The sequence below is a fragment of the Rhamphochromis longiceps genome, linkage group LG8, assembly GCF_057381845.1.
Source record: "Rhamphochromis longiceps isolate RC_006_pf linkage group LG8, R_longiceps_female_GT1.1, whole genome shotgun sequence".
NCBI lineage: Eukaryota > Metazoa > Chordata > Actinopteri > Cichliformes > Cichlidae > Rhamphochromis > Rhamphochromis longiceps.
The window spans coordinates 35554730-35579862 of record NC_140564.1 but is presented as its reverse complement, the minus strand read 5'-3'; the positions used below and the strand labels follow the sequence as shown (position 1 = coordinate 35579862).

Below are 25133 nucleotides of genomic sequence, written 5' to 3'. Positions count from 1 at the left end.
TGAGCGCGACTCAGGGATGATACGGAACAGGAAGTAAAATGAAGCAGGAAACACTGAACAAAACAAGAACTGAACCGATAAACATCCAAGAATCAACACTGATCGCACACACACTACACACTGGAATATTCTCCCATGTTGCTTGTCTGTGTTGTATTCTGTTACGTGTGATGATATCTGTGCATTCCTGGATTATCCTTTGTGTTACACTTTTTGATGGGTTTTTTCCTCGCTACCTAGCCTGACCTGTCTCCCCAATGTGATGTTTGTGTATTGTATGTACGGTTGGCAAGGTCTGTCATCTCGGGTGTGGGCAACTGCAACTGACAAATAAAAGCTCTCTCTCATCTCATCCTCGCCATTCGGCGTCGTTGCGGGCTGCGTCCACCTGACCCGTAGCTACGATGTGAATTTCATGTGACGTGGAAGTGTTAGGAGCGGTTTGTGGTTAGGTCAGAAGTTTAAACGTAGATTTCCCGCTGAGGCATAACTCAGGCGGTCGGCTGGATGTCGCCGTGCTGTCGGCGACCGCAAAATAAGAGGAAAACTATTACATCAGCAGCATTACAGGTTTCACCTCTCTTAAACCTACAGGGCGCCTTGTAGTTCACTGAGGGTGAACTCACTGTAGGACAGTGAGCTGCTTTCAGCCTAAGTCCTCAGGTGAACCTCAGCTCCGACCACGCCCTCTTTTTTCACCTTCAGAGCAAAAACTTTCCACAGGTTTCAGAAAATCACAGAGATTTTTCACTTCACTTCCAACAGGGAAAACACTCTCACCATGAAGCTGTCGCTGCGCAGGAAGCATGCGCAGTACGCTCAGCAAAGGTGTGTGTGTGAGAGAGAGAGAGAGCGGGGCGGGGTTATGGCTCCAGCTCTGACGTCAGCAGTCCTCCGTTCTCACACATGGACTCGGTGCTCGGTCCGCAGCCCGGTCAGGCACCGCCGCACGCGCACGCAGCAGGTCGTGTGTGCTGAGAGCAGCAACTTTTATTCTGAAAGGATTCCTTTCCGCGTGGACGTGAGGCCACAACGCGAGGACAGCGCTCACCTTACCGTGTCACACCTGCGGCTCTGCTCGGCTCGTTTCCCAGACTGAAGTCCCGATGCAAGGAGGCGTGATGGAGAAGATTTCCCGACACCCCGGCCCGCTCACCCCGCTCAGCCCGGGCTTCCTGCCCATGGCCACGCACGGAGTGCTCAAGTCGCTGCTGGAGAACCCAGTGAAGCTGCCGCTGCAGCACGAAGGTGAAGTGTGTGTGTGTGTGTGTGTGTGTGTGTGTGTGTGTGTGTGTGTGTGTGTGTGTGTGTGTGTGTGTGTGTGTGTGTGTGTGTGTGTGTCACATTTAAACTGTGCGTCAGCAGCAAAGTTTCCACAGCAGGAGAAGAAAGAAGAGTCCGTGTCTGCCGAGGTCACACGCGCACCGTGACAAACAAGCACCTGCAAACACACCTCTGCCTGTGTGTGGGGCAATAATTTAGTTTGAGGTGTGTGTCAGACTCGCTTCTCACGCAGAGCAGTTCGCAAACACGGAGGTCACAAGTGCAAATTCCCCGCGAGGAACCGGGGACGATTCTGCCAACCAGACTCTGTGTCATTTTTGGAGGATTTCAGGAAAGCGGCCCCGTGCTGCGCCCAGCTGTGAACTTCTGTTTTTCATGTTGCACAACAAGCGTCTGAATGTTACCCGGCTCGGGCTGATCGTTCATAATTCAAAGAGTGATCGGAAAATATCGATATTCTCCTTCAGATGCTTCTTTTCTGCAGCCAGCTGCCCGAAAGTCAAATATGTGAACGCGCCGTGAGACACGTCTCCTGTCACTGCACACAGGTCCTGTTCCTCTGGCCTGTACGTGATGTTTATAACATGTTTATGAGTTTGTATCGTCAGGTGTAGACGTGAGCTCCGATCAGTGATCATTGTCCTTTAATCGACGTCATGACCTCCAGATTTACCTGACACTTTTGATTCCGATTAGAATCCATGTTGGAAGCGTCCTTTAATATAAAGACACAGAAGAAAATATTCCAGAGCTCAGTTTTCTTGTTTCTTCACATCTCAGATGTTTTATTAAGTTATTACTGAAGCTCAGGTAATGAGTCACCTATGTGTGCTCGTCCTGATGGACTCTGTTGGGCTTTGTGTGTGTCCGTGATTGGACTTTATCCACCCTCTCGGTTAATAACAAGGACTTTATTGAGAGCGTCGTGCAGCTGCTGGTTCAGGCCGCCAGAGTTCGGAGTATTTGGGGGTTTGAGGCTGCCGTCTCGCCCGTGTTTGGTTTCTTGTGGTCACGCTGAACCATCCTGACCTTGGCGGTCTGAGCCTGCTAAACAAGTTTTTGCTCTGGAGACGTGTCAGGCTGCGAGGGCGATGAAGTAAGTACAGCTTCCCCGTCATTATATCTGCATCACCTTTTCCTGTTTGGAGGTTTTTTAAATGATGACCTGAAACACCATGAACGATGACTCAGATTTCTACTTTTTGTTGAAGTTCACATGAAAAAAAGTTTAGCTTTAGTTTTTCAAGCTCTCAGAGGTCTTTGAGGGATGTTTGGGTAAATCTCAGGTGTTCATGCCAGAGCTGTGCAGTCATTTTGCTTCAGTTTATCCCCTCGAAACACTTTCTTTGTTCAGATGCCTAAAAACACGTAATCGTTTTTCCATGTTGTGTTATGCTGAGTTAACCTGATGCACAGTTAGCGGTAACTCTCACTTGTGACTTCAGTGAGTGCAACTTTAGTAAAATTGGTTCCACACCAGCCTCTGAAGAGCAGGGTGCTGATGCCAGGGTGGTGGACGGGTCAACAAAGCTCTGTGATATTTGATAACGACTTCCTTGTAATCAGACAAAGCAGTTCTTATGTTCAAACCTGACCAAACCTTCACCATCGTTTGTGGTAAATAAGACGAGAGTCATGTTAGCAGCAGGAAAACATCCTGAAGCGGGAGATTAGAAAACGTTCAGGTACAATCTGCTGCGGTCGAGCTGAAAGAAGAGTCAGAGTTCAGCTTCCTGTCATAGCAAACATCCTAAAATGAATTCAGATGTGTTTGACGGTTCTCAGTCATTTCATCAATACCAGAAAGCTTTAAAGGTGGAACACCAAGCAGCAGCTACCAGCTCACAGAGATTAACCCAAAATATCTTTTTATAGCTCCAGAGACCACCTTCACAGAGTGACTAATGCTGAGAGCAGCAGTTGCTCTTCGTATTTATAGCCTCGATCTGCTCCTCGTTTCTTTGTATTTCACAGAATATGAGGAGCAGGTTTACTGAAATACAGCACTGAAGCACAGTTTGTTGAACATTAGAAAGCTTGAGCACATTTATCCTTCAGTCTCTGAGCAGCTCTCTGTCATCTCTGTGAGGATCTCCAGGTTCTCCTTTGGATCTTCTTCTGAGCAGTCGTCTGTGAGATGATCCCACAGTTCTCTCCTGGTGCTTTTTTTTAGTGCAGACCTTTGCTCTGTACCGTAAACCTCTAAAAGTTGGTCACTGTCACTGATTCACTCTCTCCATGTTCTTGTGCAGCTTTCAGCAAAGAGCACGAGAAGGAGAAAAACCTAGAAGAAGAGCGCAGCGCCCCCCAGTCGGCCTTCCTGGGCCCCACGCTGTGGGACAAAACCCTCCCCTACGATGGAGACACCTTTCAGCTGGAGTACATGGACCTGGAGGAGTTTCTGTCTGAGAACGGGATCCCCTCCAGCCCCTCCCATCACCACCACGACCACCACCCACCACACGCTCCACCACGCCAGCCGCCAATCATGACACCAGCCCCTCCCACGCCAGCACCCTCAGTGATTGACCTTAGCAACCACGCCTCCGCCTCTGTGCACACGACTGTCGTCTCCCCGAACTGCCTGCACGGCAGCCCGGCAGCAGCAGGTAACACCAGCACACCTGGTTTCATTAACTTTATGACTTTGTTTTTAACACATGCAGCTGTTCAAATGAATCACTGTGGTTATTACCAGAGTATTACCTGGTGCAGGTACAGCACAGTGTCATCAGCATAGCAGTGAATTATGGGAATTTAAACCAGGAATAATGCAGAGCCCAGTATGGATCCTTGAAGCACTCTAAAAAAGATATATTTATATATATATTGTGGATATGCAGCCGGGGATGAATAAAGTATCTGTCTGGAGGATAATAAACTGTTTACAAAGACTGAAGAACCATCATGAGGTAAGAACCAGGCCAGTGCTGACGAATCACAGCAGCACATTTACACTCTTCAGATGATCCTCTTATATAAAAGTTTCATCAGCATTAAAGTGCAGTTTCTGGATGTTTTTAGAAGTTTGACCAAGATATGAGATAAGAGATAGTTACCAATCCTGTGACGCCTCTTTGAAGAAGGTCACTAGAAATATCACAGAGAGGAGGAACATCAACACGTAGAAGTGACCACATGATCCTGAACAGGCTGAGATGGTGAAAACAGTCAAACTCAGAGGTGCTTCCTCCCTCAGCAGCAGAACAAAGACCCACCGTCACTGAGCCGCTCCGTCTCCGTCTCGCACTGAAAACAAATCAGAGGCGTTTGTCCCTTTGAGACGGCAGACGCCCTCGACCGTGGGGCGGGGTCGCTGTTTGTTGAGGAAATGAAATGAATGAGCTTAAAGTAGACCAGCTCGTGCTGGTGATGCTCTCTTCTTCTTCTTCTTTGATTTTGGAACTAAAACATCTTACAAGCCTTTAAAGTCATTTAAAATGATTGAAAATCCTCCAGTGGATGTTTTGTGTGCTCCGCTCGGGCCAGAGAACGTCACGTGACGCTGAGCGTAAAAGTTGGATTACAATCTGAAGCTTGTGGAGGAGAAACATCGCTGACATTTAGGCCGAGCTGAGATTTGCATGAAAAAAACTTTGTAAGAATAAAGTTCCCAGATTCAAAACATAAATGTTGTTTGTTTGAGGTTTTAACCAAAGAACCCATCAGCGTCGAGCTTTGGATGCTTTGAAAGCACAAAAACTCTCCCAGCAGCATCAACATTACTGAGTTTGATTAGAACTGCAGCTCAATGAAAACAAACCTGTGTGTGCGTGTGTGTGTGTATGTGTGTGTGCATGTGTGTGTGCATGTGTGTGTGCATGTGTGCGTGTGCATGTGTGTGTGTGCATGTGTGTGTGCATGTGTGTGTGCATGTGTGTGTGCATGTGTGCGTGTGCATGTGTGTGTGCATGTGTGTGTGCATGTGTGCGTGTGCATGTGTGTGTGCATGTGTGTGTGCATGTGTGTGTGTATGTGTGTGTGCATGTGTGTGTGCAAGTGTGTGTGTATGTGTGTGTGCATGTGTGTGTGCAAGTGTGTGTGTATGTGTGTGTGCATGTGTGTGTGCATGTGTGCATGTGTGTGTGTGTGCATGTGTGTGTGTGTGTGTGTGTGTGTGTGTGTGTGTGTGCATGTGTGTGTGTGTGTGTGTGCAAGTGTGTGTGTGCATGTGTGTGTGCATGTGTGTGTGTGTGCGTGTGTGCATGTGTGCATGTGTGTGTGTGTGCATGTGTGTGTGTGTGTGTGTGCATGTGTGCATGTGTGCATGTGTGTGTGTGTGCATGTGTGTGTGTGTGTGTGTGTGTGTGTGTGTGTGTGTGTGTGCATGTGTGTGTGTGTGTGTGTGTGCAAGTGTGTGTGTGCATGTGTGTGTGCATGTGTGTGTGTGTGCGTGTGTGAGGATTATTAGTGGATGTGAATGTAAGCACATGTTTGGAAGTGGGAGTCGCCCAGCCTGCTTCTGCTGCTGGGAACAGTATGTACTTGAACCAGTGATCTCATTTCATGTCCACCACACACACACACACGTGCACACACACACACACACACTCGCGCACACAGACACGCGGGGTCACATGTCTGTGCTGTCAGAGGCGCTTGTTTTCTTGAAGAGGAAGTCTGACCTCGCGGCATGAATCTAACACTTCTGAGTTTTCCTCGTGAGCGAATTCTCTCACTTGGGAGGTCACATGTGACCTCTCGACCAAAAACACCTGAGCTCTTCTCACCTTTGCACAGCCGCCCACCTGATGAGCCGACTCTGCCTTGGCGATGAGGACGGTCTGCGGTTTGCTGTGTTTTTCTCTGTGGTGAAAGGCAGAATTGATGAGGAGGTATCAGGAGCAAAGGAGACGAGAACAGCGTGGAAATGACAAACACGTGACCCGCCGGCGCCCGCACGGTTCAAGTTTCCGCTCAAATGGTAAATGAAGACTTGGAAGTTTGAGACTGTTCACGCCAAAACACGCCAGCATAAACAGCTGGCAGCGCTGATGACGCCGGCTCGTAAGGTTTCACTCTTTCTTGCACCCCGCAGCTTCTCCTCGGCCGGCGCTAATCTGGGGCTCTGTCTCAAAATAGCAGCGTAATCTGTGGCATAATCTGGCATATTTGTATTCCCGCTTGGCCTGGTGACTGTGCAGCAGATAAGGAAGCAGGAACCAGCAGGGTCACGCAGGGTTCAGTGGAAAACAAACAGGGAGGAGGAGGAGCAGTGCAAACATCCTCATCCTGCCCGTCGGGTGGAGTCGCCTCAAAGCTTTGACCTGCAGCTGCTGCCGAGCATTTCAGAAATCATCCGAGAACTTTCAGTTTCACTAAAACCCCCCAGCCTTCGTCTGCCGTCCAGACAAACATGTTTTAGCTTTTAGAGAAGGTCAAAGGACAAAAGAAGCCAAAAAGCAGAAAGTGTACCTGAGCAAGTGCAGTTCAGGTGAAGCTAACAGCTACAGCCACCTGTGTCACCATCCACCTGTCAGTCAAAGAGGCCACGCCCCCAATAATGCAAACTTTATAGGTGACCAAACAGTTCATGTATCTGACTGTAAATGTGTTTGTTATGACACCAACTCGCTGCTGCCTCTGCTGGATGTCAGAGGAAGTGCAGGTTTGGTTGTCCTGTTATGACGGCGGGTGAAAGGCGGCGGCCTCGGAGTAAATTGAGCCCATCCATGTGATGCGTTAATCAAACTGTCTAGAGAGTGGCTACGGAGGCTCGCGCACGTGTCAGCGCGTCCTGTCAGCGTCACCTTTGAGGCAGTGAGCCCCCCCCATCTGCAGCAGCTGCTCTTTGGGGCTGTTTGGCTGATCGCTGGAGCTGCTGCTCGCTTTCAATTTAATCAGAGCGATGCGAGCAAGCGCACGTACACCGTCTGATGAGGATCATCCAAGCGCCGGCTTCATTTCTGTAAGTGCCCCACCCCCGTCAGGGCAGGTAAAGAAGCACGGAGGGCTGCACGTGGTCTGAGCCAGGTGAGACCCTCCACAGGGTCAACAGGTCCAGCTTGAAACAGGTTAAATGTGGAGGATCAGAGCATCGGATAAGTCCAGGTTTCTATCTGGCTCTGCTCGTTACACACACACACACTCACACTCTCACACACACACACACTCTCTGACCAGCTGGAGAGGAAAAACAAACAGCCTCTTCCAAGAAGTGCTGCTGAGGCAGGTGGGTTGCCGGTGGGGGGTGTTGGACCTTCACTCGTTGAGGGTTGAGGCGCCGCCACCGCTTCATTAATCAAACCGTCAGATCTTCAGAAAATGGCGGCTCAGTGTTGGCGGCTGTTGCACGAGCACGCCGGGCGTCTTCTTGATCCCGAGCTGAGAGGTTCTCTCTGTTTAACAGAAGTTTGTTAGCAGCAGCAAAAAATACCAAGAAAAGATGAAAGGCTGTGTGACAGATCCACAGTGGGTTTGTCTGAGGCGTGGAGTTATATTGAGAGGTTAAGTTTCATATTAAAACACTGAAGCTAAACATTCAGTAACAGACAGCTGAGGTCCTGATCCTGTTTGTTTCTGTTGCCCTCAGATCAGCTCTTAAAACCACAAACTCAGAATAAAAAGTTCTTAATTTAACCGGATTTAATCTGAGTTTACGTTGGAAAAAGTAAAACAGTTTTAATCACAGCTTCTGTAATCTCTCTTTTTAAAATCCAAACCTTTTTACATGTAGATATATTTTAAAGCTTTCTGTGGCATAAATAGGCTTCCGTACCGACAGGTGATAACATTATTATTTTTCTTCACCTGTGAGTAAGACGGAGCTTTTGTTATCGTGCTAATGAAGCTGAGCAGGATTTCAGGTGCGGCTCTGTTGAGGCTGACAGTTTTCCTGATGAAGCTGTGGAAAAGGAAGAAAAGGAAACTGAAGGAGCTTCAACCTGCTGAACATTTTTATCACAACAACAGAAACGTCGGATAAAAGAAGAAGAACTGTAACTGAGGAGGCTGAAACTTTGTCGTGTGCAGAGAAGACGTGATCGCTCTGAGCTCTTCCTCCATCCTCTGCACTCATCTCCTCATCAAAGGGAGCTCGCTGTTATGTATTCTCATTTTTTCCTATTTTCACCGGGTTAATGTGCCCACTTTTCCCGGCTCCTCTGCTCGCCCACAGAGCGCGGAGCAGACAGCGAGGCGATTATCAGATCACGGCTGAGCATCAGAGACTGAAATGCATCAGCACTCACCACCAAACACATCGAGCCCCATTTTTATGGTGAAATATTTCCTGCCTATCGCTGCAGCATACTTGCTCTCTGGCGGTTTGTCCCCACCTGGTGGCCACAGCTCGACACTGCAGCTCAGAATCCTGGACACAGACATAAACACACGTTTATGAGTTCTCTCTCTGTTCTATAGTAAAGAGTAGCTACAGCTGCATCTTCATATTTCACTTGCTCTGTTTTACCTGCAGCCGTCGGCTTTAGGCCCCGCCCACATCAGATAAGAAAGCAGTGAGTTATATTCAGAACCTTTGCCTCTGGTTATCTGCAGTCACATGACTCCTAACAGGAAGTGAAGCTGTTACACTTCACCACACTCGAGCAGGAGCTGTTTGTCACTGTGACTCTTCTTACAGGTTTCATAAATGGAGTCAATGTGTCATCTCCTCAGGACCAGTTTGAACCCAGTGAGTCTGATCAGCCCAGTCAGTTACACCAGCACCACAGACTTCATTAGTTATTGGGGGTCATGGGTGACACAGTGTGACTGAGGAACTGAACATGAAGCAGCATCATCTAATTCAGCGGTCCCCAACCTTTTTTGCGCCACGGACCGGTTTATGCCCGACAATATTTTCACGGACCGGCCTTTAAGGTGTCGCGGATAAATACAACAAAATAAAACCAGTACCGGTACCAAAAAAAGAAGATTTATTCATACAGGGTGGCTGTAGCTCAGGTGGTAGAGCAGGTCATCTACTGATCGGAAGGTTGGTGGTTCGATTCCCGGCTTCCCCTAGTCTGCATGCCAAATATCCTTGGGCAAGATACTAACCCGAAATTGCTCTCCGATGCATCCATCGGAGTATGAATGTGTGTGAATGTCAGCTGTGCTGGTGTGAATGGGTGAATGCACAAGTTGTGTAAAGCGCTTTGAGTGCTCAGAAGAGTGGAAAAGCGCTATATAAGAACTAGTCCATTTACCATAACACACGTGAAAAGACCCAGGAAAACCGAGTTAACGATAACAAAATAACGCTGAAAACCGATAAAAACCCTGAAAACCATACATTTCACACCCGAGCCTCAACTCTCGCGGCCCGGTACCAAACGACTCACGGACCGGCCCGGGGGTTGGGGACCGCTGATCTAATTCTTAGATTCTTTCACAGGTCAAACGAGAGTCAAACTGTCTGCTCGTGTCTCCCTCTGTGTTACTCGTTAGTCACATGACCCCCAGTCTGAACCGTCCTCTGTTTCTCTTTCAGGCCTCTCAAACTCCAGAAACACCTCCAGCCCCATCGACCCAGACTCCATCCAGGTCCCCGTCAGCTTTGAGCCCGACCCAGCTGACCTGGCTCTGTCCAGCGTCCCGGGTCAGGAGATCTTCGACCCGCGCAAGCGCAAGTTCTCGGTCGAGGAGCTGAAACCGCAGCCGATGATCAAGAAGGCTCGAAAGGTCTTCATCCCGGACGAAATGAAGGTAACTTGGAGTTGGTTCTATCCCGATGAGCGGCTCAGATTTCGCTGTAATTCCCAGTCTGACCTGAGGGTGGCGGTGTTCAGAGAGGGTTAGAGAATAATAAGCAGCAGAAGTTCAGCGTGAATGAAAAGGTTTTATCGTCAGAACGCTTCAGTTTGACTGAGTTATATGATTATGTGGAATCGGTTACATGAGACGAAGCGCCTCAGGTCAGAGTTCAGATGTTTGAGTGAAGCAGCAGAGGCACTCGTCCTCGGGTTCTCCTGGATGTGATGTGAATGCCTGCAGGCCGGCAGATCCATTAGGGCTGATTAGTCGGCGCGGCTTAAAGCTGCACAGCATGCTGGGACAGAACGAGCTGGCTTCTTGCTCTCCTATTGGCTGGCAGAGGTCTCGGGGTTAAGAGGCTTATGTTAGTGTGAATGAGGGAGCGGAGACGTTGCTGTGAGGTCGGGCTCAGAGGATTTGGCTTTTAATTTGTTCAAATGAAACACGGCTCTGTGTGCGAGCGCAGGAGGAAACGTGCGCGGCGTTTAGTCATCCACACTCGGTCCTTCAAACAGAGACAAGGACTCAGATAAGCACACCAAACTCACCGTTTACGCTTCCTCCTGCTTTGTGTGCTCACGACCTTTGAGGCGTTCACGTGGTCACGATCAGAAATATCAGAGTCAGAGAGGCTGAGATGGCTTGCACATGTGCAGAGGAGGGAGGGCGGCTGTGCTGGATGAAGGATGCTGAACGTGGAGCTCAGAGAGGATTCATGGATGCAGGATTAGAGTGAGATGGAGGCAGGTCATTACAGTTTACCACCTTGTTTGATATGAAGAATTTTAGGGGTTTTTATTTCTTGTGAGTTTCTGCGACAACGACTTTATACAGCAAAGTAAACCCTGACAATCTGATGGCCCCGTATGAGCGAGTACTCGGCGACAGTGGGAAGGAAAAACTCCCTTTTAACAGGAAGAAACCTCCAGTAGCACCAGACCCAGGGAGGGGCGGCGGTGGGGGTGAGGGGAGGTTCAGGGAGGCAAAATTTGAACGTGCTAAAAAGCTGATTATTATTTTCTCTGAAGTAATCCTTCCTGTTTTCCGCTGTTCTTCGAGCAGGATGACAAATACTGGGCCCGGCGCAGGAAGAACAATTTAGCTGCTAAGCGCTCCCGGGACGCCCGACGCCTCAAGGAAAACCAGATCGCCATCCGGGCCAGCTTCCTGGAGAAGGAGAACTCTGCTCTGAGGCAGGAAGTGGCCGACCTGCGGAAAGAGCTCGGACGCACCAAGAATATCCTCGCCAAGTACGAGGCCCAGCACGGGCCGCTGTGAGGGCGCGGGACACACACATGTACAGAGTTCACACACACACCGCCAGCCAGCTCGTCTCACGGCTCCGAAGGGCTCGACTCACGGCAGGTTAGTCTGTGGACCAATCAGATCAGAAACACGTAGGACACGCCTCCTCTCTGATTTTGATTCTGCCTCAAAACGTTCAGTTTTAAAACGCGTTCGCTGGGGACTACTTTCAGCGGCGGATGAATCCACACTGGTGCTGTAAAATGACACACGATGCAACATATTTATAGTTTTGTTTTTTTCCCGTGCGCTGGCTTCACATGACTTCCTGTTTGAGTCGAGCCCGTTACTCAGAACTCTTACACACACACACCTGTCGGGGCGTGTCTTCAGCCCTGTGAACTCTTCTCATGGACTCCACTAACACTCACTTGACCTCTGACCCCTGCTCTCCCAGTGTCTGGCAGCTCCTCCCCCTGCAGGTGTGAACACACCTGTAAATGAATGTGTACCGCCTCCTGCCTCTTAGCTCCTGCTCTCTGTTAATTTTTCTGTCGGGCCCTCAGCACTGTTTCACATTCACACTAACTTTAACCTGACTTCTCTTTTTTAAACAAGTGCCCAAAATGCCAAAAGTTTTATAGCAGGAAATGTTTTTATATTTGTGAGGATAATCAGAGGTAAGCGTCTTCAGGGAGTTCAGACACGGTTGGGCGCGGTTTTGGAGCCCCCTAGCGGGTGAGGGGAGCTCAGCAGCCAGTCCGGTCACTTAAAGGGTCTGGCTGCATGTTTTGACCTTTGACCTTCACTTTAGCATGTTCATGTTTGTGTTCAATAGGAAAGCTGCTTCAGGTTTCTCTGAGCGCTCCGCCAATGAAAAACAAGCAAGATTAAAGAGATAAAATGCACTTAAATTTATCTTAAAACAATAAAAAACAAATTAAGAACAAACTTTAAGAAAATGGTTCAAATGAGAAGAAACTTTAAAGCGGTAAAAACTAACCTGAAATCAGAGTGCTCCTTGCTGTGCCGATCGAGACGTTCTTCATCGCCACAGTCTTCACATCCTGGTTCAGTAAATGTTTGGAAAGGTTGATTCCATAAAAAGGAGATATCTTTTCTGGCGGCAGCATCATCTTCGTCTCTTCTCTTTCTGTTTCTTCAAATAAGATCTAATCCGGCGTGTTTCCAGGGTTCGCCTCGCACTCTTGCTTATTTCGGGTAAATGTAGGAAGATGGAGGTGAGCGTGGGGGTTTCTGCAGCGACTGTCCTGCTTCTCATCTTCACGACTTTACCATCACCTTTTTTGTGCACGAATGAAGCCGCGTTGAAGTTACGTGTTCAAACCAAGCCGTGCTGACAGCTGATTAATGCTCAGCTGTCATGTTTTTGTCTTTCTGTGAAAGTTTGAATTTGTTTTAGAGCAAATTTAAAAATGAAATTATTTAGCACACCTGCTGTCGGTCAGAGCTTTACTCTTCAGGTACTTTATCGTTAAACAACTCCCTCTTCTGCTCGTTTCCACCTCCGATATTTTTATTCTTGGAGCTTTAATAATCTTTAAACATGTTCAGTTCAGAGAGAGAGGAGCTGAGAACTAGATCCAGTTTCAGCTCCTCTCTCTTTAAAAGCCTCCTCTCTTCTGATTGGCCAGCTGCTGGAAGCCTGCTGACGCCTGCTGTGGCAGTTTTCAAACATAAGACTGATCGTATGGATTTAATGTCAACGTGTATTAAGGTAATTAATTGAAACTTTACCACGTTTGATAAGCGTTACAGCGGCAGCCAATCGAAAGAACCCTGCCTAGAATGGGCGGGGCTAAGGTGGCTTGTTATGAACAGATCTGGTACAAGATAAGTAAAGATTATTTTGAAGTGTAAATCATGCAAAGCTGCTCTAGCAGGAAGTGAGCGGAAGAGTCCAAACAGTTTCTTGACTTCTGATTGGTTGTTTTTCTTGTTCCTGTTTTAAAATAAGAAAAAAAAAGAAAAAGAAAAGGTGATTATAAATAAACATCCCGATAAGCTGAGACGCGGTACGAGTTTCTCTGACTCTTCTTCGCCGTGTTTTTGGAAACTCGCTCCGTTTGAGTGCAATAGACGTCAGGCGTGAACTTTGACTTTTGTTTCCCACGTAGCTCAGCGACGCCCCCCGGTGGCCGAGTGAGACATGAATGTATATTTGGGTGCGTGGTGTCGTCTTATACTGTGGGTTCACTTCAGTACTCTTTACTACAGACCAAAAGACTACAGTGTATACAGGATATATTGATACACATGACAGGGTTTAATGTTTATACAGAGTTATTCTTCTTGTTTTGTACAGTCTGTTTTCCTACGTAGATATTTCCCGTGTATTTTGGAAATCCTTTCATAAATCTGAAGCGTATGTATATCACACATATATATTATTACAGTGGCGTGCCCGGCCGGGGCATGCGATGCATGGGCATTAACCTACCAGCTTCATTTTGCGTCTCACCCTGTTCTCCCCCACCCTCAGCACACCTGGGCAGGTCCCTTTAGTTTCATGACTGTGTTTGGCCCAGAGGAATGTAACCCCCCCCCAACATGAAGCCCTCTTTTCTTTTCTTTTTTTTTGTATTCTGCCTTTTTATCGTTTGCTGTGGTTTCTCTTTCTGCCTCCTCCTGTTTGACTCTCTGTTCACAGAAACCTTTTCTGTCCTTGCTTCTGTTTCTCATGATCAAAATAATAAATACAAGTTTAAATACCATCCATGTTGAGCTTCTTTTGTCCCCGTCTGTAGTGACAGGTGCAGAAACCAGATGAACGGGCGAGTTGATCGGGTCCGGTTTATATCCTGACATCTTTGTCATCTCTCTGTGCTGCTCTCTGCCTCGGTCTCTTTCAAAATAAAAGCTAAAGCGAATCCTTAAAAAGGACAGTCAATAAACATAAATAAAAAAAATGAACAAATAAGAGTTTAGCAAACATAAAAGGGAAGGGAGAAGTAATAAGAAAATTAATGAGTAAAAACATAATCAAAATATAAACAAAACAATTTAAAGAATTTATAAATAGAGAAACAAAAAATAAGGGTGAAAATAAAATTAAAATGAAAAAATAAAGTTACTAATATAAAAAATATTAAATTTTAAATTTTGGGAATGATTAAAGTTTAAATATAATTAATAATAAAAAGGACTGGATACAAATGTTAATGTTAAATGTTTTAAATGGAAATTATTGAAGGGAAATTATAAGTAATGACCAAAAAGTAAATCAGTGTTTAAATATGTGAATTTCACTTTATGTTCTACAGAATGAAACTTTTGTTTTTAACTTTAGTTATTTTTAATATTTATATATTATTGTTTATTTTGGCACTTTTGGTCCTCTGTAATCTGAGTGTTTGAGTCATCACTTCTTCTTCTTCTTTCTTTTGTTGCCTGTCCCGTTGAGAAAGATGCCCAACGGATTTACTTTACCACGTGGATCATCACGGCCTTCCCGTATTGGTCCATTTGATTAACCTTTGTTACTATTATTTATTTATTTTATTTTATTTTAAGTTATTACAGACATGACCGGGGGATGGGAAAGGAAGAAAGAAAGAGAGGAAGAGGGTTTCCTCACTTCTAAATGTGTCTATTCATGCTTCAGCTAATTTAGCATAATTATTCATTCATAGGTTAACTGATGAATCCAAACTGCCCATAGGTGTGAGTGCGGGAGTGAATGTGAGTGTGAATGGTTGTCTGTCCCTGTGTGTTGGCCCTGCGACAGACTGGCGACCTGTCCAGGGTGGACCCCGCCTCTCGCCCTATGACAGCTGGGATAGGCTCCAGCGACCCTGAAAAGGATAAGCGGAAGCAAATGGATGGATGGATATTAATTTATTTTTATAGATTTTTTTATACAAGAAGCAAACATGGAAGTTTTCTTTGTGTTGCCGGAATATTCTGGAGTTCTTGTTGATCAGCAGATGTATTTGTACTAAAAGATGAAGAGAAGATGATTTATGCTTCATTTGAACCTGTATGACTCATCCAGTCTCATACAAATAAAGTTATTATTCAAATGTGCTCCTATGAACACGAGGATCATTTCTTTTGTGGTTTGATGTAAAGTTCATGTGTCCTCGTGGTGAAGGCCGTTAGAAAAACCTCCACAAAAGCTCAGACGGCTGATGACCACAAGGAGGCAGCACCTTCCTTTGAACCCTTTCATAATAAATGTCAGTAAATATACAGTGCATCTGAGTGTGATCACAGTGCTTATTTCAGCATGTTGTATCTGACACAGCTCAGTGACCCATCCTGTCTGTTTACTTCACCCTCAACTTTTTTCTCTTTTCTCGCCTCCCCTGTTTGTTTTCCCATTTCTCTCCTTTCTTCTCATCTTTCACCCCCGTCTGCTCCAGCATAACATCCACAAACAAAATAATCTGAATAATGAAATAAAATCATTAAAATAAAAACATTAACAGGGGAGCCTACAGAGAGTCCGCGGTGCTCCTCTTGGGACAGGACAGGTTAAATAAAGAAATACAAAACACAACTGAAGTTTAATAAAATACAAAATAAAAGAATAAAAACCCACAACAGCAATCGTGTGTTTAAATCACATGATTGCCGTTGTGTTTTATTCAGTGTCCTTTCTCTTTTGTAGCATTTTTCTATTTGCTGGTATTTTCTGAAGTTGTAGTGTGTTTGACATTTCAGGGCCACCGTAGCTTCCACCTGTTCCATGTTTACCTGTCAGCTCCTCAGGTGTGTCCAACCTTTACTCTGGTTTGGATCTTTGTTGGGACTCTTGTTAATTAACCTGCAGCCCAGATTATACTCAGCCTACAGCTAACAACACTTCATCTCTCTCTCCGTCTCTGACAGTCTCACATTAATCTTATTTCACTCTCTCTTGGAAACACCAACTTTTCTGGGACAAAATGTACAGAAGGAAACATTTTGTGCAGCAGTGAGGAGGCTGTAACCAGCAGCAGAGTGAGATAGTTTTTCATTTATTACTCATTAGTTCTTCTCACTGTCATCTGTGGAAGCAGTGCAAGCCTTCAGGAGAAGAATGAACTCGTTTAGCAGAGGTGTGCATTAACCTGCCAATCAGACTGAATGGCTCATTAAGTGAAGGGGCCCTGTTAATGGAAACGAAGGACCACTTTGTGAGTGATTATGCACAGGTGAGGAAGCTTTAGGGGTTAAACAACTGATGTCAAGCCATTTTAGAGACTTTAATTATAAGCTGAATCGTCCCTTTCAGGGCGAGGATAAATATTTCTAATTCCTGCAAAACATTTTAAACTTCATTCATGATTTAAGGCCGCTGGCGTGCGTTATCTGTTAATCCTGATGTCCTCTTGCTGCCTGAAAAATCAGGTCCCTCATACAGAGATGTGACTGCTGACTCTTTGGGTCGAGTGCCGCTTTAATCCCGGTGTACACCCACACGCAGATTTCTTCTGATTCATGCAGTCACGTAGATGAACGCCTGTATCGCCCCACTCAGCTGGAAATGTCATTATGTAATGCCACTTTCTCAAAGTGGAAGGCAGCAGATCAGGATGTTCTGCTAATCCCACAGTTCAGACCATCACACGCTGACAGCTGAGCACTTTTCAGTCATTTCAGACTGAGCGAGAACACACAATACCCCCTACAGAGTGTTTTAGTCCTAATGTACCGCAGCATGATGTTGTCATTTTCCCCTTCAGAGCTTAGCAAAATATTTGAACCAATGTCCGCTAGCAGGCTAACTCCCCCATGTTAGCTATTGCTGTAGAAGATAAATGATGTGATTTAGTGATGCTGAAAGAAAAACTGTTTAACAGAAGTTAGTATCACAGTCACGCTAGTTGCTGAAGTAATTTGGCGAGCTAGCCAACTAGCATTTCTGCTCAGGTATGACTTTTTCACCAGAATGTTATATTTAGCCAGCTAGCTTTAGCTTAGCTACGCTATATAACTTTAGTGATTATGGCTAACATTAACTGATTAAAATAATTTGAACATGACCAGCTTGGGTGAATTAGCCAAAGTCAAACCTTGCAGTTTTTCAGTGTTAGCAGAAGAAGGATGGGTAACAGTCATCTTCATGGACCTTCTGCTGGCTAATGTTACCAAACATTAATTTAATGTCATGGTGCTGGGTTGGTGACCCAGTGGTTTATGAGTTTTGTACTTTTGGTTTCTTCACATGGTGTTAAGTTCCTTAGTCTTTTAGTGTTTCTTCAGTTCTAGTTTTTGGCTTTGTTATGTGGCTTCCCTGTGTTCTGGGTTCCATGGTTGCTGTCTCCCCATCAGCTTTATCTCCTAGTCAAATCCGTGTCTGATATGTTTCCTGTTTTACTTTGAAAGTCTGTGTCCTATGTCAATGTATTGAGTTTTGCTTCACCTTGGTCTTGTCCTGTCTGATTACTCCCAGCTGTGCTCTCCTTCTGTGCCTCGTTCACCTCGTTATCCCTCAGTGTATTTAAGCCCCGTGTTTGTCAGCGCATTGTCTGTGTTCCATCCCTCAGGTCAGGTTAAGTGTAGCGGGTGGAGGAGTTCATGCATGTCATGTTAGCGAATTCATGTAATTCATAGTTTCTTCATGCACCTGTACGAGTCGTGCACACAGTCATTTTTAGGTTTTGGTTTAGCTCTCGCCACTGTCTCATTGTAGCTTTTGTTTTGTACCCTTGTTATTCAGCCATAATAAACGGCTCGCCCTTGTTTAAAGTTACTCCCATCTCCTCACCTGTGTCCGCGCCTGGGTCCACACACCTTCACTCAGTCTGCCCTGCAGACCATGACATTTAACTGCTAATAGAGATAAATGATTACAAGCTGTGTCCCAAAACTGAGGCTGCATTTGTAGGCCGATTACGTCACAGCCAGGCGACGAAGGCGGTCCCAATTCGAAGGCTGCTCCAAACACGGGAGACAAAGGCCGGGTCCTCCAAAGGATGCAGCCTAGGCTTTGGGACACAGCGCCTGTATCCCAATTCAGGGTCTGCAGCCTTAAAGTACGCAGCCTCAACGATCCTCAAGGGCCGCGTACTTAAAGACCGCTGAGGCCGGACGTGCGAGGCTTGTGTAATGGGACAGTCAAGCCTCCGTTGCACTGATACTGTTGTTTGTCAACAAAGTTAAAAAAAAAAAAAAGCATCCGTCGCACTACCCAGGTTGCCTAGCAACCATGATACTAACAGCTGGAAACGTGTCATACAGCTGTGTTTGACAGAAATGAAGGAGAACATATTTTGTTCATTTGTTTGTTTCTACATGAGCTTTGGTCATTCTCTGTGAGATTAAGCTCAGCTATTGAACGGCGTATATTTTAAAGTAAAGGCTTTAAAACCAAGTTAGTACAAACGTCATTAATGTCACATGACTTTGCTGACATGTGGCCAAGAGTAATGTTTTAATGTTCTTTGTTATTAAACATTTGCACATAAATAAGTGACATAATATTCAGTACTTAAAGTTTGCTCTTCGGCCGCCCCTCATCCGCCGTTTTTTTCGGCAAATTTATCCACACCGACTGCCGTACTATGAATTGTGGGATATATGGGACCACGAAGTCTGCACTGCTACAGCCTTAAAATTCAGGGAAATGAAGGACGCATTTGAGGGCCGCATTTCGAGCAGCCTTTGAATTGGGACAGCCTTCGGCGCGCCGCTGTGACGTAATCGGCCTTGAAATGCGTACTTTAAGGCTGCAGACCCTGAATTGGGATACAGCCAGCTACAGTAGCTATATGTATCCTGTGTAAGGTCACATCAGTTTCTAGTTTGTTTCCTTATGTGGAGTTTGAGTTGATCTTCTGCTTGTTTGGTGACTTTAGCGATTAGTGGACTTGATTTGTAAGCTAGCATTAGCTCATGTTGTTCACTGTTGCTGTGAGCGTCACTCTGAGTATAAATGTCACATGCAGTGGAGATGTATTAAAATAATTTTTAAAGGCTTAATATGTAAACAGAATGAGGCCATTGGGGCTTTTCTACTGGTAAACAGCTGTTTAGTTTCCACTCGTTTATTCATAGATTTTCATGTTTCTGTACACTGGGATCAAGTAGAAATTTCCATTACACAGTGACAGACTTGAAAAGAAAACCGTGACATCATTAGTGTGATTTCCTTAAAAACATTACAGCTCGTATTTGTCTGAACATACAGCATGAACCACAAAATCCAGGAGTATCTAAACTGTAATGTTTTCATCACAGAAAGGAATAACAGATCATTAATACAAGGCTTTGTGCTTATGGTCTGAAGTACCTCTTTAATCAGCAGCTGCAGTAACATGTGTCTGCAGATCAGCAGAAAACCTAAATGTGGGGTTGCCTTAGAAAGGTAAGTGCAATGCAATGGCTGCATGTTATACGATATGGGAACATGCATCATCAGAAAATACCAGGGAAAATGGGCCAAACTAAAACAAAGCAGTTCACTTCAGATACATTTTGAACCATTTAAAGTGTTTCTGACACTCTGGTGAAACCTTAACTTGCGACCTTTGATGTGTTTTTAGATATTTGTGTATCTGGAGTGAAGTGGAGCTGGTTTGATTACAGCAGCGTGACCTCAGCACCATGACTTTGGGCTTCTGTTCGTTTCCTCTGTGCTGTGGCTCATGATGAGTGTATGTAAGAACGTAATGAAGTCAGAGCCTGTTGACAACCTGAAGCTTACGTAACCTTCCCCACAGACAAAAAGACATCAGCAAATACACAATACATCCTCCTAATACGCAGCAGTGGCCACGATATAATCCCCAAACATGAAACATGGACGGGCGGATAATTGTGCAATTCATATTACAGATACGACGCAGCCATTGGTGGGCTGCTCAGCTGGCTGTGCTGTTTTATATAAGAGGATTTGCTCCAGCACGGCCTCTGTGGCACAAGCCCTCTAAAAAAGACTCGGGGCAGGATCATATGTCAGGCAGTGCCAGAGCCAATGAGCGGTGGGGGCGGAGTCTATCTGGTCAAGGAGGATTTTGTAGTTTCAGGAAGGGAGCGGGATTAAACCAGTCTGTAGCCACAGTGGTTTCCAGAAACATCAAATGGATATTTGAATCACAGAAAGCATCAGAGCAGCAGACCCAAACTACAAACATTACTCCAACACGTCTGATCACATGGATCAATTAACTGATAAAGGTTTTAATTTAGCATAAAGCTAGCTCTCATTAGCTCATTAACTGGCCCAGCAGGCAGCGCAGCAGCGGCTGCGACTTTATCACCATGTGTACCCAAAAAACTCAAATTACTTGCTTTTGCATTGTTGATCTATAGCAGCATTTCTGTCGTGTTTGAAGGGCACACAGGTAACTCAGGTAACTCAGCCCAGCGGACTGTGCTGCCACAGGAGTACTGCTGATCTGATCTAACCCGCCCACAAAAGTGGAAGTATTCCGAGTTTTTATATTTACAACAGCACTTTTGTGTTTTAAACATTTTTAACGTCTTTCAGGTTTTGCTGACTTGATCTCCTGAAGGTTAAAAGTGTAAAATAACCTACTGGTTTAGTTTGCAGTCTGGCCCAGCTGGCAGCGAGCAGGGTGTGGCAGCGTCAGTGTGATCGTCTCTGTAGAAACTCAGTGTTTATATTGAGATTTTTTTTCAAATGATTATTTAAAAGTAAAAAAATTTAATTAAAGTTTTGTAGTTTTTTACTGAACAGATCACAGAACTACAGTAAAGTCAGGCTGTGTGTGCACAGTCTCACTAAACTGACCTAAAAACATGAGATACTGATTTCATCAACAAATCAAAGAGAATCTCCAGAGTTCGGCTCGCAGCTCCAGGTTTTCTTTCTTTCTTTCTTTCATTTGGATGAAATGGTAACAGGATGCGTTAACTACAGTTTACAAAACTACATTTGATTTTTTGTGTTTTGTTTTTGTTTTTTGTTGCAAATATCAGGAAAGTTGGAAGAGTTGGTGAAAGCTTGGACTGCTTCGCTCAGCTAGCCACCGCGCCGTGTTCGTAGGTAGGCCCAGCAGACACTGGACAGGTGCTGCAAAATCATTACAAAGTGTGTCTATGAAAATTTAAACTATTCATGATCTTTTAAGCACAACAGTATTTATTTTTGTAACTTCTAAGTTCAGGTTTTACTAACATGAGAAAACCACCAAATGGTGGAAATGTGAACGTTAGCGTTATGACGTTAGCCTTGGCGCTGGGTTCGTAAACCAGACCAGCAGGCATTTCTGTGTCGTCAGTGTGAATGAGATTGTACTGAGGGGAGTAAATGTAACACAAAAGCTGTTAAAACGGTGTGTTTTATTTTATTTTTATAACATTTTCTCATTTTGTTTGTATTGACACGTTTGGAGCTCGACTGTCAGAAAGCCGCAGCCGCCGAGCAACATCACCTGTTTTCACCTGATCACCTGATCTGACCCAGCATGCGGCGCTACAGGTGCTACAGCACAATCAGGTAATGACTAGTTTTTTTATTTCTTATTATTTATTAATTACTTTATGGTTCTTTTTTTTGTTTGTTTGTTTAATATGTAAAACACAGTTCTCTGTTTAAAAACGTGAGTTTTACTGATGCTTCGAATGATTACGTTTCTGTGTTGGTTCATTAAAATAATTTTTGGAAGGTTTTCAAACCAGTTTTTCACATTTCCGTTACAAATGTAACAGGAAGTGAGAGGCTGTGTCCACGTGGCAGGCTCTAACGTGGCCCAGCAGACAACAGGTATGACAACATAACGAGGACGTGCACAAACTGAAAGTGAAACTGTGACAGAGTCAACAGAAAGAGTTTGCATTGAATGATAACAAGCAGCTGTTTGAAGTCTCACTGGTTAAAATGGTTGTTTATGTACTCGTAGAAATGTCTGATGATTTAAGAAAGTGATGCTTTGATGTTACTATGGAGACGGGCTAATTCAAAAAGGTTCTTAGTCACACGCAGTCGCCAGCTATGTTTACAACATTCTCAGTGGCGTGACGGGAACAGCAGACATGGCAGACACTGGTGTCATGTTGGAAACTGTCAACACGGCATCAAATAAAATCATATTTAAATTTAAAGCTGTTTTCACAGATGATAGAAGACAGAGTTTATTGTTGCTGTGCAGCTACAGAGCTTAACAAATCTGTTAGACCAGAGATCATAAAACAAGAACATCTGTCAAAACTTGTTTAATAATAACGTTTGATTTTCGTTTATTTGGCAAATAAACTAAATTTGCTTTTTTTTTAACCCCAATTTCTTTCTTATTTTTTGTAAACCAGTAAATCTGAAAATGAATGTATAAAAACAGAAACTATATTGTAACATTTAACATATTTAGACTGACGTGATTGCACATACAGCCGGGCTAACGTTACAGAAGCTGGTTCAGGTCATTACCAACAGCTGTGACACTGTGTTGGTGTGGTGACACGTTTGTTAAGCGCTGTAAATGCAGCTTACAGAATATGGCTGCCTGTTCAGGAGCTTCCATGAACGCCTTTTTGTTATTAGCAACACAACCTTTAAAGGTTCCCCCTGCTGCAAACTGGGCACCAGTATCATCCTCTGACTGGATGTGATGGTGTTTGTGTTGTCATCCACATCAGTATCACAGACTCAAAGCACAAGAAATAAATCAAAGTGGCTCCTGTCCCAATTATGGCCCCGATGTGTGGCAGGTGTATAAGATTCAGCCCCTGGCGATTCCTGTCCACGGACACGCTGCCTGCCACAGCGAGGCAAAGGGAAGGAGGGGGTGGGGTTTGAAAACATGCTGTCTGTAACCTTAGTTACCTCTGTAGGACATAGGGGTGTCAGCCTCAGCTTTTAAAAACACGTTTGGATTTCTCGTTAGTGGCGTGGGAAACGCTAACAGGGTCATCGTAACTGGACGTCGTCATGAACACCAAGCTGATTGGCTCTTCTGAAGCTCTGATTTACTCAAAATGAAGAAGCATACTTAGATCATTAACGTGTGCATTTAAGGATTGAATACAGTGCACTGTAGTTTTTTTCCTTAAACGTTCAGTCGTCAGACTCAACAGTGAGACTCCTGCAGGGTAGCGAGGAGCGTTCCTCCTGGATAAGATGGCATCCATTGAAGAACCGCAGCCAGCGCCCTGCTCCATCACTGCTATCTTCAGTTTTCCAGTGATACCACACTCTGTGGTTTCAGGGAAGGTGCTGACACCACCCTCACAGTCTTTGTCAGTCTGGCGGGTTGGGGTCACATCAGCACTGAGGTGAGATGGAGAATCTGCTGCTGATGACTTCAAGTTCACACACTGTGAGGTCTGAAGTTTCTGCAGCTCTCCGTGAGGCCAAATCTCCAGAATCCCACAGATCCACGGTGAGCTGATGGCGCCGTAGGTGAGCGGAGGTCAGTGGTGGGAACTGGAGGGAATTCTGCGATTTGCAGGTGAGGCCAAAACCCTGGAAAAGAACAGGAAAAAACCACAGTGAATACTCTGATCTCTACTATTCTCTGTTCTTAACAGCTTTTCAGTCATTTCAGGCACAAATTGAAGCATTTTTAAGTTTTTCTTTAAATTCCAACTCATCCGATTTGTTTGAACCTTTGAAGCGTGTCGTTAACGACGTGCTCAGTATGTTGGCGCTGCTCTAACAAACCGATGGCCGTGACTTGGTGGTTCCACTTGTTGCAGACCATCAGTGAAGAACAGCTCCACGCTGAGTTTGTTCTTGAGCTTGGAGATGGAAAGCACCTCAGAGCTAATGTAGGAGGAGCTTTTTGTTAAAAGGATGCTAAATGTTCTGCTGACACATGAAGTACCAAAGAACATGATCTGATGTTACCACCCATACTCTGCTCCAGCTGTGTTAGTGCACAAATGGTCTCCATCACTGATGTTGGTGTCTCCTTCAGTACAACATAAACACAGGATGTTCTCTCAGATACAGATGAATCAAATACAGGATTTCCCTCCAAACAAACATCATCAGAGTTCCTCCATCAGATTCTTTTAACACCACCCAGTAAATCTGCAATAACACCAACATCTGCTGCACAGCTGTGAACATTAACCCATACAATCGAGCATCCAAACAGTTATCCCTGCTGTCCAGCATACGTCAAAAGGATGAGTGACGTTGACCCCAAAGTCTTTCCATTGATTATTTTCCTGTCCAGTGAGGGTTTATGTTGTCAGCTTATTTGATCTGTGTGATGGTGGGCGGGGAGAGGCGGGGGATTAACAGGCTGGTTTGAAGCGTCAGGACCAAAGCTTAAGAGTCCGAGTCCTCTGGGACCTTAGGTTGGGGGTGGAGGACGCAGTCTGCTGCTGCTCTGTATGTGAGTGCAGCTTTATTCAGGAGAAGCTGGTTAATGCTGACATAGCACCAAGCAGTTTAAGAGTCACCTAGAATTAAAACTGCACTCTTGTTGAAGAGCGCAGAGCCCAGGATCTGTTTGTGGGGCTGAGTAACTGGGACACTTATGTGTTAGTGGTGCAAATGTGAGGACGAGAAGGTCCAGATGATAAAGAGCCGTCATCGGACCTCACAGTCAAAGAAGAACTGATGGCCTGGCAGGTGGCACCAAGACTTTACTGTGTCAGTGTTAGCACAGGTAACAGTCACACACACGGTCACACACACAGTCACACACAGTCACACACACGGTCACACACACAGTTACACACACAGTTACACACACACAGTCACACACACGGTCACACACACGGTCACACACAGTCACACACACGGTCACACACACAGTTACACACACAGTTACACACACACAGTTACACACACAGTTACACACACAGTCACACACACGGTCACACACAGTCACACACACACGGTCACACACAGTCACACACATTCACACAGTCACACACACGGTCACACACGGTCACACACACAGTTACACACACACAGTTACACACACAGTCACACACACGGTCACACACAGTCACACACATTCACACAGTCACACACACAGTTA

General features: G+C 45.3%; 1 protein-coding gene across 2 annotated transcripts; it reads left to right on the top strand.

The window, feature by feature from the left end:
- Positions 1-898: 898 nt before the first annotated feature.
- LOC146664417 (hepatic leukemia factor-like) lies at positions 899-14215 on the top strand. Of its 2 annotated transcripts, none has more exons than XM_085417310.1 (4): positions 899-1248; positions 3537-3893; positions 9719-9933; positions 11041-14215. In XM_085417310.1, exons 1-4 carry the CDS (start codon positions 1107-1109, stop codon positions 11257-11259), a joined length of 933 nt encoding a protein of 310 aa, XP_085273436.1. In that variant the 5' UTR covers positions 899-1106; the 3' UTR covers positions 11260-14215. The 2 variants fall into 2 exon arrangements, with proteins under 2 accessions (XP_085273436.1, XP_085273437.1); XM_085417311.1 differs by having other exon boundaries at positions 11044-14214.
- Positions 14216-25133: the final 10918 nt, after the last annotated feature.

Coding starts and splice junctions, on each gene's coding strand:
- LOC146664417 (XM_085417310.1), top strand. CDS start 1,107: ATGCAAGGAGGCGTGATGGAGAAGATTTCCCGACACCCCGGCCCGCTC. Junction 1,249..3,536: donor GCTGCCGCTGCAGCACGAAG/GTGAAGTGTGTG, acceptor GTTCTTGTGCAG/CTTTCAGCAAAGAGCACGAG. Junction 3,894..9,718: donor CGGCAGCCCGGCAGCAGCAG/GTAACACCAGCA, acceptor TTTCTCTTTCAG/GCCTCTCAAACTCCAGAAAC.